This window comes from Aspergillus aculeatus (genome assembly GCF_001890905.1).
Source record: "Aspergillus aculeatus ATCC 16872 unplaced genomic scaffold ASPACscaffold_7, whole genome shotgun sequence".
Lineage (NCBI taxonomy): Eukaryota > Fungi > Ascomycota > Eurotiomycetes > Eurotiales > Aspergillaceae > Aspergillus > Aspergillus aculeatus.
The window spans coordinates 699,568-711,839 of NW_017962982.1; the positions used below are offsets into that span (position 1 = coordinate 699,568).

Below are 12,272 nucleotides of genomic sequence, written 5' to 3' on the forward strand. Positions count from 1 at the left end.
TTGGTTCGTTCGAGGGGTGGAGGAAATTTTGGGTGAGCAAAACTGCGAGTGGCCAGTGACCAGTGACCAGTGGCCAGTGACCAGGTCGAGAAGTTCAGCCGCCGGCGTAGCTTCCGTCACTAACTGAAACCGGCCAAAAACAATCAATTAATACTTACCGACTATTTTTCGTGTACAGTACGTACAGTATATGGAGTAACTTTGGCGTTTGAAGCGTATACTATATATTTAGAGAATCAATTGATGTCAATCAGTAGAAGGTAATACTCTTCATTTATGCCAGCTGTTGATTTATTTAGTCACAATCTGGAGAGCTTAACAGAACCCTGGCATTATTGAAGATCGGTTTCTGCCTGGTCACCAGAAGAGGACACGTTGTTTTCCGTTCATCGACTCTTACTATCTTACGCGGTAAACTTACCGCCCCTCATACAGTCTTCACCCACATGTCCCTCCGTCGGTGTTCTGTGCAATAATACAGAGTACAGTATCAGTATAGTACAGCAATATCAACTCAAGGCGCAGCAATGCGCAATCTAGAGATAAAGCCAACACATGGCTAGACTTAAACCAGAAGAGATCAGAATCATTCCTCCTTGGAATATCTAGTTCAATGAAATACCCCCAGGAAATCTGCTCGATATATTCAAGAGCTGACCAGTATATTACACTGTTCTAAACTTCATGAGAAGATTGTGCCGGTCTATGCTGTTCCGAGATTTTCATGGTGGATATGCATCCCTCCCTCCATTAGGAAACACATAAGATGTGTGGACATCAAGTGTATAGAGGAAGCAGCTATCAATGAAGTTTAAAATAATATTCGAGATCCTCAAGCATGCTTTAGCTATGAACATCTCCTGGTGCCGGTGGCCCACAGTTTTGCAGAATATCTCAATATCCGGCTGAAGGGGCAAGATAACTTGTGTCAACTTTAGGCTTCCCATAACCTGCCTTCTATGGTTCAAATTGCACCATATTTGCGGTCTATTTCTGGTATACAAAGCCCGCGTTCAGGCCCCATAACTGTATGAGCCAAGCGAAAGAGTGCTTCGATCTAAAATAGACGAATGATTTCAGCGGGTAGATCTTGTGCGGAAGCCAGAAGTATCAACTGTCCCTGGCATACACCTCCATCGTGCTCGGCTATAGTTCGATTCATCACATTCTTGAAGAAGAATGGAAGCCTCAATAGCGGTCCCATAGTTCAAAGACAAGCAATGCAAAGTTAATTCATCTCAGACCAAGACCCAGACATCTAGTCTTTCTCCCGCTTCTCGGAATTGGGCATATAAGACATTATCACGGTTTGAGTATCCAGTTTCCTACTTGAAGCATCTCCATAAGTGATTTACAGGATGTTAAGCCTAGAGCCCTAAGGGGTTCTATGGATAATCAGGACGAGAGGTGGTGAAGCCTCCACCCTCATCTACGCAGTCTGAAATATGTGGTTCGAGGCGCTGGGGAAGTTTGAGGATGCGATACATGAATTAGTATAATGGTACTAAGATATGAGTCAAAGCTAGATCCCGATGATGTAGTGTATGTTTTGATTCTGACGTACATGAGTATACAAACTGATAATAGGTGTTGCCACGTTTTATATAGCTCATTGTGGCAATGACCCTTTACCTACTCTGCCGTGAGTTACCGCCCTGGTAGACCTCCACACCAAGGCTAGAATGTAGCGGGACCCCGCACAACGATAATCTTATCGTTTCCTCCTCATGTCGTATTAAGAATCATCACAATGATATGGTCATGCTACCAGGTCTTTAACATGCCATCCTTACCTTGTAAGACATTGGCTACAGGGGGCACTTCTATACCACATCCTTTCTTCAAGACCAAGTCTTAAGGATGTCTGGCACCAAGAACACCAAGCCATAAAACTTACATAATGAGGATCTCAGCTAGCAAGATCATAGTGACCTTCCAATAATCAGTACCCAAGGAGCAGACTTATTGACTGATTTTGACAAGAGTGAGTATAGCAGCTAAGTCCTTACGCTGGATAGGTTAAACCTCTTTCCCCGCGTCCACTTGCAAACAGATCTAAGCAAACCCGGGAATTCTAAGTAGAAGATACAGTTTTTATCAACCATACAAGGAATTACCTCATTGACGTTCCTTCGCTACTATGTTCTCCCCAGTGTTAAACCAATGCCATATCATATTTGCATGGCATAGTGTTCCTTCTTTCTCTATCTTGCTCAAGCCGTGGTAGAAGCAGGCCTCCCAAGACTTTCTTGACAGGTCGCGGGTGCAAATTCATTTAGCTCGCTGAGGGAGACCCCTTATTATGCGCAGACGTCCAGAACTTAAGTGGAGATGATTCGCGCCCGGGGGTATGTCTGTATCTAAACTCTTCCATCAGAGACCTCGCCCCCTCCTGGTTGATAGAATGTTGCCAAGGACGAAGATGCTCAAAGAATTCCACCTGCTCGAGATCAACAACCATCACTCTGCTCTTCCCGCGGCCTTTGCCATCACACAACAAGAAGTTATCCAGTTTTTGGTCTCGGTACAAAGCTCCATGCTTCGAAAGCTCACTAAAGACTTCCTCCAGAGAAGCTCTTAATGACTCCTCGGGGACCTCGTATTTGCTGCGGGCCAGTTCATCCAAAATAATCCCATCAATATCCGACAGTACGAGTGCAGGTAGCCCATCAAAATGACCTCGACCATAAAAGTATGGAATCACTTTCCCCTGGAGCTTCTTTAATCTGTTGTAGGCCCTCTGCTCATCCTCGAACTCTTCTTCCCATTCATCTTTCTGCTGCTTAACAATAACAGAGGTGGCTATCTTGGGAATTGTATGCCGATATGAGCCTGGCTCAAGTTTGAAACGATAGACTGTTCGATGTCGATCTAATAGCTCAATCTCGGTTGCCATAATCTCGTGACCATCTAGCTTGATGATCTAACGAAGTCAGCTTGATCCAGTCCTCAGGCCAACTCGTAGGAAATCATTCTACCCGGGAAGGTTGCCGGGGTGGGAAGAAATAAGACATGACTAAATGAACAGCAAATGTGCTTGAGGAACAAAGCTAGAAAGGAAGGTAGAACTTTGACAGCAAGATAATAAGCTCAGTTGTCATGTGATCGGTCAGATGCAAGGGGGAAGAGTGACAGTCATATCCCAAGCTTCAGGCGGCGTTAGTGCCTGATTTCCCAGGCATATGGACTTCACATGAAAGAACCGTCAGTCAGTCTGGGTCTATGCATGGGTGATAGAAAGTCAAGATGCAAAAAATATATTTATTGAACTTGACAGACGTAGAACAGTCAGCGAGCATAATGTCCCTCAGCTGAGGATCCCATATTGTACAGTACATGTTCATCTTCAACAATTATGGCCTCTTGACTTGTTCGTATCCTTGAAGATGGCTGCGGTGGCTTCAGGTATCTCGTATGTCTTTGCGACTGTGTGAGATTTTGCTCCGAGATACCCGGAAGAACTTCTGGAATAACGACTCGTAGATCGGCCTTCCTTCCACAGTGTCACTGACATACCCGAAGAAGACAAGCGACACAAAGGACAGGAACATAATGACGCCGAAGCTAGCCCAGTATTGCGTGATTGTGTATTCGCCCTTGACGTTCTGAAGTTCCGTTGAGAAATACCCCGTCATCAGGCTGACCGGTAGAAATAGGATCGTCACTTTCGCCAAAAGGATAGTGATCCTGGTCAGCTTCTCCACAGCCTGCGAATCCTTGAGCGCTATCAAGTTGAAATTCTGTTACAAAACGTTAGCTTTCCCTAGAGTCATGTCTAGAGATGAATTTGAATCGTACCAAGAAGGTTAAGTTCTCTTTTTCTGTCAAGCATGTCTCAATCTCAGAGAGACAATACAGCTTGATGCGGTCAACCAGCCTCTCGAACCGGGCCACAGCTGCGGAGCTCAGAGGTACCCCAACCGAATCATCTGGGATGCTTGAAAGACTAAAGCTGTTCTGCATGGATTGCTGTTGAGCATCGTCGGATTCGTTGTCTTCCATTGTCTGTCCGAGAGCCAGTTGAGGGTAATTGTAGCGTGCTTTATCATGAAGTGATCGCTGTCGTTGAAGAATGCGCATCATGATGAGCTCGTAGCTCTGGTAGAGACGCTTGAGGACTGCTAATCGCCTTCCCAGCCAATGCAATTCGTCAATCAAGTCCACGACCGGCTTGGCTAGCATGTTTTGTCTCTGCCTCGAGGTGTTAACTCTGTAAAACGCTGCAGGGGATGACACGTTCACCACAAAGGACTAAGAGAGAATCTTGGTCCACATACCAGCCGGTCTAAAGCCACGCCATATTTGTGCTCACGTTTCGCCACAAGTGCATAGGATGACACCCAGTCATCGAAGATGTAGTAGAAAAGTAAACTCGGCCCGTCTTCTTGTCTAATGCTTGTCTGTTCCGCGCACGCCTCAGGGGACGGCCGCACCCGAATCGTCACTAGGGACTCGCTTTCTGAGGAGGCGGGATGGTGTTTAGAGACCCCGGAGAAGATTAGTTGCAGGTTCCGGCGAACTACACCAAGGACAGCCTTGATCTCTTTCTCCGACGGGCCTGATAAGCCGGGAAACGGATTCTCCTGCATGTTTATGACAGTCCCTGTACAACTCATTACCAAGAATCTAGCGATCAGGGAAATGCTTCTTACCATCATCGCACAAAATCAACCAGGACCACAACCGCCTACCAGCCGGTAAGTCTTTCCCATTGTCCATCTCATGACCTGGGATCACATAAATCGAATTGTAACCGACGCAAGTATCTGTCATCCGTGAGAAATCTGCCTCCAGCAGTTCAATAAAGTTGGACATACACCTTGGCCCATAATCCACCGAGCAAAAATGCCATATTTGGTCGATGACGTGGGCAAAGGTGAGGCCCCTGAACGATGCCAGTGCGCTAATCTCTTCGGGATTTGTCAAATCTCTGAGTGCATTGCCTTCTTCGAGGTCGTTCAATCGACTTGAGGGTAACCGGTCGCGGTGTCTGGAGTAGCTAGTTCGTGAAGGCTCAGCAGGGACCGGAGGTTTCGATGGACGCTCGACTGGGTCTGTGCACATCATGCCCTGTAGCCGTTCCGATACACCATAGTGACTGGTGATGGACTGAGAACGTTAGTGGGGACATGGTGACCCATCGAAGACGAGGCTACCTTTATCAAGTCCTTTTGCTGCTCAGGGGCCCATATATTACTGGTGAACCTCACTGAGCATGTCTCCATTCGTGTTGAATAATGCTTATACTTACATCCACCGAGTACCACAACATTTTGGCTTCTAAGCATTATCCACGTTTAGTCTTGTTCACATGGCGTCAAGCTACCGTCGACAACATACTTGCTTGCGCAGTAGCAGCGCTATCTCCTCCTGGTCCAAGTTCACAGCACACCATGCATCTTCATTGCCGAAGTCGAGCACAAAGTTTCTTGCTTGAGGGTCTTGCAGGAGAGCCCGATAGTGCTTCAGATTGCTGGCATCATCGATGTCGCGAAATTTATCTTGGATACTTGGTTTTTGAGTAAAACTGGAATAATAATCTTGAGGTGTATGGCCACTGCTGGATGTCGTAGGCTCTGACATTTCTTGTCCTGGCCAGCAAAAGACAGTCGCGAGATCGTATACTGAACACTATAGGGTGGGTATGATGATTCTAAAGCCGAATAAGGCACAGGGACTCATAGCAGAGAGCAGCAGCCTGCAATTGCTCGGATAATTTCTCACAGCTCCTGCGTCGCGCAGATCAGGGCGACAGACGGGGTACTTATAAGCTGAGACAGTACAATCGCTTGCCGCCCAGCGCGGGCGCCAGAGCATTACAGCTGACTCGTCCGCAGCACGAGGGGTATGTTGACAAGCCCCGCCAAGGATTCCGGGGGGGCATCTGGAGGCGGGCGCGTATCGATGGTGGTGGGCGCTGAAAGGTATCATATGCTCGATTTTTGTTGTAGTGAAGATCTGCAAACCAGGTGTGACTAGGTAAAATACTTGTAAGGGATTACATCAGGTCAAGTCCTTGGAACGAAGCGGCGGTGTTATCGAGAAAGGTCGAGACTATCATTATATATAGCATTCTTCAACACATCATCTTGTCGGACCAAGTTCAATTTCTGAAAATGAGACATAATACTAGGTGGTAAAGAGTAGAATATAAGCTCTACATCTGATGCATCCCGTCTGGAAAGATATCATTGGAGACTTATCAGATGAGGTTTTGTTCACTGTTTACTATACCTGTAGCCCAGATGGCCCTCTAGGCTCCTCCCACGACAGCCCGGGTACGCCATAGCTACCCGGTTTTGGTTAGTTCTACCGGGCCGTCACGCGAACCGCGGGACTGACTTCTTACCAGGCTGCAGTACAGTATCCAGTATCCACGCACCGCATCAGATCCACCGATCCACCGGTCACAAGCGACATATCCACGTATTCGGGTAGGGGGAGTCCTCAGTTGACTCTTGAAAGCATGGTGATCATATCCAGCCGACTGCTTCTAGGGAGGATCTGATCTTCATCTCAAGTAAACCGGTCTAGTCGTCTCTAGCGGCTCCATTGGCGACCATCTCAGAAATGGTACATCAAGCAGCCACGGGGCAGCCCGTTCGCTTGGCTACGTCATGTACTGAATGTCAGCGCCGAAAGCAGAAGGCAAGCAACACAAGTCAACCTTGATTAATCTATATCTCTCATCGAGCACCTCATCTAACGACTCCTTTGTACAGTGTAGCCGCGATTGGCCATGCAATCATTGTCAAGCAAGAAGAGTGGCTCATCTATGCAAATTTCCCCCCAAGAAGGCGCTAAAGGTGACCAGGTCTAGGACGAACAATGCAAGGTCAGCTATAGGCACCGTTTTCATTTTTATACAGGTCCCTGATACCTGCTTCAGCATAGATACTCCACAGACGGCTTCTGTAGAGTCGAATCACGAAATATCGAGTTCTAATACAATCACGGCAATCACCAACGACAATGCTTTTCGTATGCTTGGGTACCTTCCTGATAGCGAGGTAGCGACGCCTCAGGGTGCCGAGAGATATGTAAGGCTAACGTGATATGGATCTGTGTCCACCATCTACTGACTGTTGATTCGACAGCAATCTGCCGCGATATCTCCGGTTCCCTGTAGCACTATTCAGCCGGAGATGGAGAAAGCAATCCGTTTAGTCCCTCCAAAACCATACACAGGTAAACCAACCAACTCACGATAATCCTGCGCAATCACTCATGCATAATCAGATATCCTGATACAGCACTTTCTCAGTGAGATCAATCCTCAATACTATTGTCTTTACCCGCCCACATTCTCGCACGACTATGCTACTTGGTGGTCTGGCAAGGCGGCGGGTCAGGCGTTGACTCCCGAGTTCACTTGCCTGCTTTTACATATATGCGCCTGCGCAACCTTATATCTGGACTTTGATGCTCGACAGAAGCTGGAGACGGAGCTCGGAGAGAACGCCCAGAATCTTGCTGGACAGTATCATCATGCTGCCAAGCAGCTTAGCAGCACCATTGCACCTGGTAAAGGCGGGCTGACTCAGGTGCAACAACTGTTTCTCAATGCAGTTTACTACAAAAGTGAAGCACAATTTGTTGAGTCATGGCATGCTCTGGGCGCTGCGATCCACCAAGCGCAGGAATTAGGTAAATACAGGTACTCCAAGTTTCGTAATATATAGGCTGACTTTTGAATCTCGACGACAGGCATGCACAAGAGTTCATCCAAGGCGATTGCCTCAGAGTTCGAACGCGAAATGAGAAGGCGAGTTTGGTGCATATTGTATACTTGGGATTGGTAAGCTCGTACTGGTTTGTCGTGGATACCCACGGTGTTGACAAAGCTAGGCAAATGTCTCTATTATTATCGAGACCATTCATCATCAACAGCAACTACTGCTCTTTTGAACTGCCAAACCTACGCCTCGAGAGCCCTGATCCCGAGGAGTTCGGGCTTTCACCGATCGCTCACATGACCTTCCAATGTGAGCTCGGACAGACAATCTCCAAGATACCCGGTGTGATGGGTGGCTTAGTGTCGCCCGCACAGGCCATTACCATTCAACAAACGACTGAGAAGTGGTTCATTAACCTCCCCGCGCCATACAGACCAGAAAACCCCGACACTCGCTGGGATCAATCCCACAAACACGTCGCAATGCAGCGGCATCAGCTACATGCGATTGGGTATATGGTAATGTTTCTGCCTTTGAAGCCATGCCTCACAATGACTGTCGATCAAGACAAGCCTAGCATTAAGAGGAGTCTTCGACCGACTGCTGTCGACTGTGCACTAAAGCTGTTGGAATCATCGCAGCGGATGCTCGCGTTTATGCTACCTGCAAACGCCAAGTTCCACTACGCCCCCTTCATTATTTTTGATACAGCAGCCTTCTTATGCTCTGCAATTATCCATGATCACAATAGCACTCTCCCCGGCCGAGACAAGACTATCGAAGCAATTTCGAAGGCTCTCGAAGCGCTGGAACAAATATCCGAGAACACAAAGACCGGTGCCATCTGCTATGCAGTACTTAACAGGCTTGCGGGCAGTATGACTCTGACTGAAGAGGAAAAGGCGGCCATATTCTCCAGGTCGTCGGACGGATCCCTAGAGGGACCCATTACACCTCCTTCGGCATCGCTAGGATCTGGTGCAGATCTTGATGCCACATCTGCTTCCACGGATCTGGATTTGCCGTGGAGCTCTATAGATGCTGGCATCAATTGTTCGTTACCTTATGAATTGAGTCCCTCGGCAGCAGGAACCAGCGAATTTGCTGGGATGGACGGTCTTCTCAGCGTTGATATGTGCGAAATGGGCCAAATATGGGACTGGGGTAATCTTGACCTGAACCTTCAATGACCCACTTCTACCTAGGGCCTGGCTTTTTTCTGGTGCATGGTGTCGTGTCTTGACCATAGGAGAAGAGATGGAGGGACGAGATCTGGATTGGTTGTTCTACATGATGGTCGCGAGGAGTCAAGGGTAGACTGAGGGTGCTCAAGTTTTGCTACTGTTCTAGAGCATCTCCCCTGTCACAATATGATATAGTCTTCAAGGTTGCCCATCGACAAAACCATTACTCTCGATGTCGCGGGGCAGTCCACTGCATGTAGACGGGAGCGTCGCGTGAAGATTGTGCCATGATTGGCTGAGACCAAGGCGCATGCATTGCTTAGTCATGGCTGACCTGCTGAATCAGCCCCGAGCATGAATTAGGGCAGCACTAGCCCCAGTGCGGCTAGCGCGAGAGACGCCCACAAGCGGAGAACGGGAATTTCTCTACGGCCGACGGGGCGAAGTAGTCGAGTTTTTTTCCCTTTTGCTTGTCGACCAACATTCAGCGCAGAGCCACACCATAGGAATTTGAAAGAGTTCTTTTGGAAGACTGTCCAGCAAGATGTCCAAGATCACAGTCGGTATGTGAATTTCCCTTGCATCCACGAATACGCCTCGAACAACAAGAGACGAGAGTGCACAAAGCCAAATCCAGTGTATCAAAACCGCTGACCTGCGATTCTTTTGTCCATCACAGCCGGAGTGCGCCAGAATGTTGAGCAGCTGCTCAACTACTCTCAGAATGAGAAGAAGAGAAACTTCCTCGAGACCGTCGAGCTTCAGATCGGTCTGAAGAACTACGACCCCCAGCGTGACAAGCGTTTCTCCGGCACCATCAAGCTGCCCACCATCCCCCGCCCCAACATGAGCATCTGGTATGTGACAACCACCGAAAAAAGACTGGTCGAATGGAGCAGGAGTTATGCGGCAGATCTGCGTGTTATGTGGATGCATAGAGCATGAGGGAACCATCAGGATCAAGAGAATACCTAGGCTAACGGGATTCGCAATCTAGTGTTCTCGGTGACCAGCACGATCTCGACCGTGCCAAGCACTTCGGTGTTGACGCCATGTCCGCTGATGACCTCAAGAAGCTGAACAAGAACAAGAAGCTCATCAAGAAGCTTGCTCGCAAGTACGATGCCTTCGTCGCTTCCGACTCCCTCATCAAGCAGATCCCCCGTCTCTTGGGTCCTGGTCTTTCCAAGGGTATGCCCCCCGCCCCAAAATAACAAAGCATCTTGTTGTCTGTGATATGCAAACTAACGCCCACCACAGCCGGAAAGTTCCCTACCCCCGTCTCCCACGCTGAGGACTTGGCTGGCAAGATCAACGAGATCAAGGCCACCATCAAGTTCCAGCTGAAGAAGGTTCTCTGCTTGGGTGTTGCCGTCGGCAACGTTGGCATGACCGAGGATGAGCTCGTCGCCAACACCATGTTGGCCATCAACTACCTCGTTTCCCTGCTCAAGAAGGGCTGGCAGAACGTCGGTAGCCTTGTCCTCAAGGCTACCATGTCTCCTCCCAAGCGTCTCTACTAAGGGGCTCTTAACGCTTTGCTGCGCTGGAGGCTTGGAGGGATTATCAAGGTTTGGGATTGTATAGGCCTTAGTTGACTCTACGGGAAATGTGACCCATGACTTTATTTCCCTCAATTGCGCTCTTTTATGTGCTGAATCACGTAGAATCGTAGTACCTGTCCTAGATGCGCACTCGGTAACTGGACGAGGTGTGTGAAATTCGCTTCAATAAATTGATGTAATATGGTAGTGTATAAATTGGTACTGTACATCGAAATTCGGCTCCCGTGGCGCGAACCGCCAGGTCATGAGTTTATTGCATACCCTCCATCAGATCCGTCCGGTCCAAGATCATCCCCCTCATTCCGATGAACTCGCGCAGACTTTCCCACTCCTCTCCCTCCTCTTCACCTCTCAAGTAAACATCCTTGAAACCCCAGGCGAGCGCAACCTTGTCGAACGCCGCCCGCTCCTCCTCACGGAGCCACCGGTGCCGCAGCGGGACTCCCGGTTGCCAGGTCACCCGCTCCATCTGATCATTCGCAGTGGTGATGGCCAACAACCCGACCGAGGTGACACCGCCCATGTACGCCAGCCCCGCCGCGAAGGCGATTCCCGTCGCTGTGCTGGGGTCCATCGTGTTCTGCAGGCTCCCGGCCCAGGTCGCGAGGATGTAGCAGGCCACCGGGGCGGCACTCAGCCCACCCAGCGGCAGCGCGGCCTTCTTGTAGGCCTTGGCGCGGCGGAACGCCGCGGTGGAGAATGTGGTGTCGATGATCGCCAGGACGAGGGACAGGTTCCGCTGAGCGATGGCGACGTCCAGCGCCGAGTTGGCCAGCTCCACGGGGATGGCGCTGTTGATGCTGTTGGGGTTCGCCTTGCTGAAGCGCACGGGCGAACTCTTCTCCTCCGGGATCGGCTTGTTGGCGTACAGGTGGAAGATCTCGGGGAAGTGGTGGGGCTGCTGGAGCAGGACGTGGATCTTGGTGTATGAGGCGAGGGCTTCGGGCGAGATGAACACCTTCTCGTCGGTCAGCAGGCCGTGGATCGCCTGGCACAACTGCTTGGATAGCTGCTTGCGGCTTTGCTTGGGCCGTGGCTGCGGTTTCTCTGCGGCCGTTGCCGGTTCGTCAAGGTCCAGTAGGGACGAGAACTCATCAGGTTCCTGCTTTGGTTGGGCTTTCGTTGGTTGTGCGATTGTCTCGGCGATCTTCTCGCTGCGCTGTAGCAGTTGCTTGACGGCGTCGTTGGCGGGCACGGCGTCTGCCTGGCAGAGGCTGGAGCATTCTTCGGCGATCTGGGCAATGACTTCATCCAATTGCAGTCTTGTGGGTTGTTCTGCTTGGCTCGAGGTAAAGCGTTTCGAGATTTGGTTCGCATGAGTCCACGAGGATTGTCTTGACTGGAATCGCTCGCGATGCACGCTTGGAAGTGCCGGGCTGGTGGTGTTTGAGGCATAGGTCCGAGAAAGGAGCGGGCGAGGTACGGGACTAGGAGACCCTGTCTGACGACAGAATTGACAGACCAGAGATTGGGTCTTGGACTTCTGGGCCCTCAAGGCCATTCTGTTTGTGGTAATCATTTTGCTATCCACAATACCTCTTAGGACGTTCGAAACGGTAACGGGGGGTTTGAACAGAAAAGGAAATGCGACGGATGCGATAAGGCGGCGAGTGGTACTGCCGCACCTACTACGCGGGCGGTGGTACCTGGCGGCTTGTCTCGTACAGCCTCCCTCCAACTCCGTCACTTCCCTTACACCCTCGCCTTGTTCCCATCAGCTCTCCAAACAGGCATCCACTTTCTTTCCTTTGTCCTTATATCTCTAGTCGTGGCAGTTGTCAGATGGTATTTCTAACATCCACCGTCTGGTCCCTTTGAGATCACTACACGCATCAACCGCAACGTTC

General features: G+C 49.7%; 5 protein-coding genes across 5 annotated transcripts; 2 read left to right on the forward strand and 3 right to left on the reverse strand.

Moving 5' to 3' along the window:
- Nucleotides 1–2,157: 2,157 nt before the first annotated feature.
- Nucleotides 2,158–3,103, reverse strand: ASPACDRAFT_78181 (uncharacterized protein). The gene has a single exon (XM_020205129.1). It carries the CDS (start codon nucleotides 2,894–2,896, stop codon nucleotides 2,276–2,278), a length of 621 nt encoding a protein of 206 aa, XP_020056615.1. The 5' UTR covers nucleotides 2,897–3,103; the 3' UTR covers nucleotides 2,158–2,275.
- Nucleotides 3,104–3,335: 232 nt separating this feature from the next.
- On the reverse strand, nucleotides 3,336–5,639 carry ASPACDRAFT_78183 (uncharacterized protein). The gene is made up of 8 exons (XM_020205130.1): nucleotides 5,341–5,639; nucleotides 5,252–5,280; nucleotides 5,157–5,196; nucleotides 4,818–5,109; nucleotides 4,653–4,766; nucleotides 4,278–4,603; nucleotides 3,799–4,191; nucleotides 3,336–3,740 (listed from the first exon to the last, which is right to left on the reverse strand). Exons 1-8 carry the CDS (start codon nucleotides 5,581–5,583, stop codon nucleotides 3,402–3,404), a joined length of 1,776 nt encoding a protein of 591 aa, XP_020056616.1. The 5' UTR covers nucleotides 5,584–5,639; the 3' UTR covers nucleotides 3,336–3,401.
- Nucleotides 5,640–6,983: 1,344 nt separating this feature from the next.
- Nucleotides 6,984–8,866, forward strand: ASPACDRAFT_52045 (uncharacterized protein; the record flags this gene model as incomplete). The annotated part of the gene is made up of 5 exons (XM_020202565.1): nucleotides 6,984–7,040; nucleotides 7,098–7,188; nucleotides 7,240–7,647; nucleotides 7,708–7,798; nucleotides 7,849–8,866. 5 exons carry the CDS (start codon nucleotides 6,984–6,986, stop codon nucleotides 8,864–8,866), a joined length of 1,665 nt encoding a protein of 554 aa, XP_020056617.1.
- A 469-nt stretch (nucleotides 8,867–9,335) lies between these two features.
- Nucleotides 9,336–10,503, forward strand: ASPACDRAFT_78186 (60S ribosomal protein uL1). The gene is made up of 4 exons (XM_020205131.1): nucleotides 9,336–9,423; nucleotides 9,540–9,717; nucleotides 9,858–10,051; nucleotides 10,121–10,503. Exons 1-4 carry the CDS (start codon nucleotides 9,405–9,407, stop codon nucleotides 10,381–10,383), a joined length of 654 nt encoding a protein of 217 aa, XP_020056618.1. The 5' UTR covers nucleotides 9,336–9,404; the 3' UTR covers nucleotides 10,384–10,503.
- Nucleotides 10,472–12,018, reverse strand: ASPACDRAFT_118364 (uncharacterized protein). The gene has a single exon (XM_020196162.1). The coding sequence runs from the start codon at nucleotides 11,924–11,926 to the stop codon at nucleotides 10,676–10,678; it is 1,251 nt and encodes a 416-aa protein (XP_020056619.1). The 5' UTR covers nucleotides 11,927–12,018; the 3' UTR covers nucleotides 10,472–10,675.
- Nucleotides 12,019–12,272: the final 254 nt, after the last annotated feature.

Coding starts and splice junctions, on each gene's coding strand:
- ASPACDRAFT_78181 (XM_020205129.1), bottom strand. CDS start 2,896: ATGGCAACCGAGATTGAGCTATTAGATCGACATCGAACAGTCTATCGT.
- ASPACDRAFT_78183 (XM_020205130.1), bottom strand. CDS start 5,583: ATGTCAGAGCCTACGACATCCAGCAGTGGCCATACACCTCAAGATTAT. Junction 5,281..5,340: donor CGCTGCTACTGCGCAAGCAA/GTATGTTGTCGA, acceptor GATAATGCTTAG/AAGCCAAAATGTTGTGGTAC. Junction 4,767..4,817: donor GGTGGATTATGGGCCAAGGT/GTATGTCCAACT, acceptor CACGGATGACAG/ATACTTGCGTCGGTTACAAT.
- ASPACDRAFT_78186 (XM_020205131.1), top strand. Junction 9,718..9,857: donor CGCCCCAACATGAGCATCTG/GTATGTGACAAC, acceptor TTCGCAATCTAG/TGTTCTCGGTGACCAGCACG. Junction 10,052..10,120: donor GGGTCCTGGTCTTTCCAAGG/GTATGCCCCCCG, acceptor CGCCCACCACAG/CCGGAAAGTTCCCTACCCCC.
- ASPACDRAFT_118364 (XM_020196162.1), bottom strand. CDS start 11,926: ATGGCCTTGAGGGCCCAGAAGTCCAAGACCCAATCTCTGGTCTGTCAA.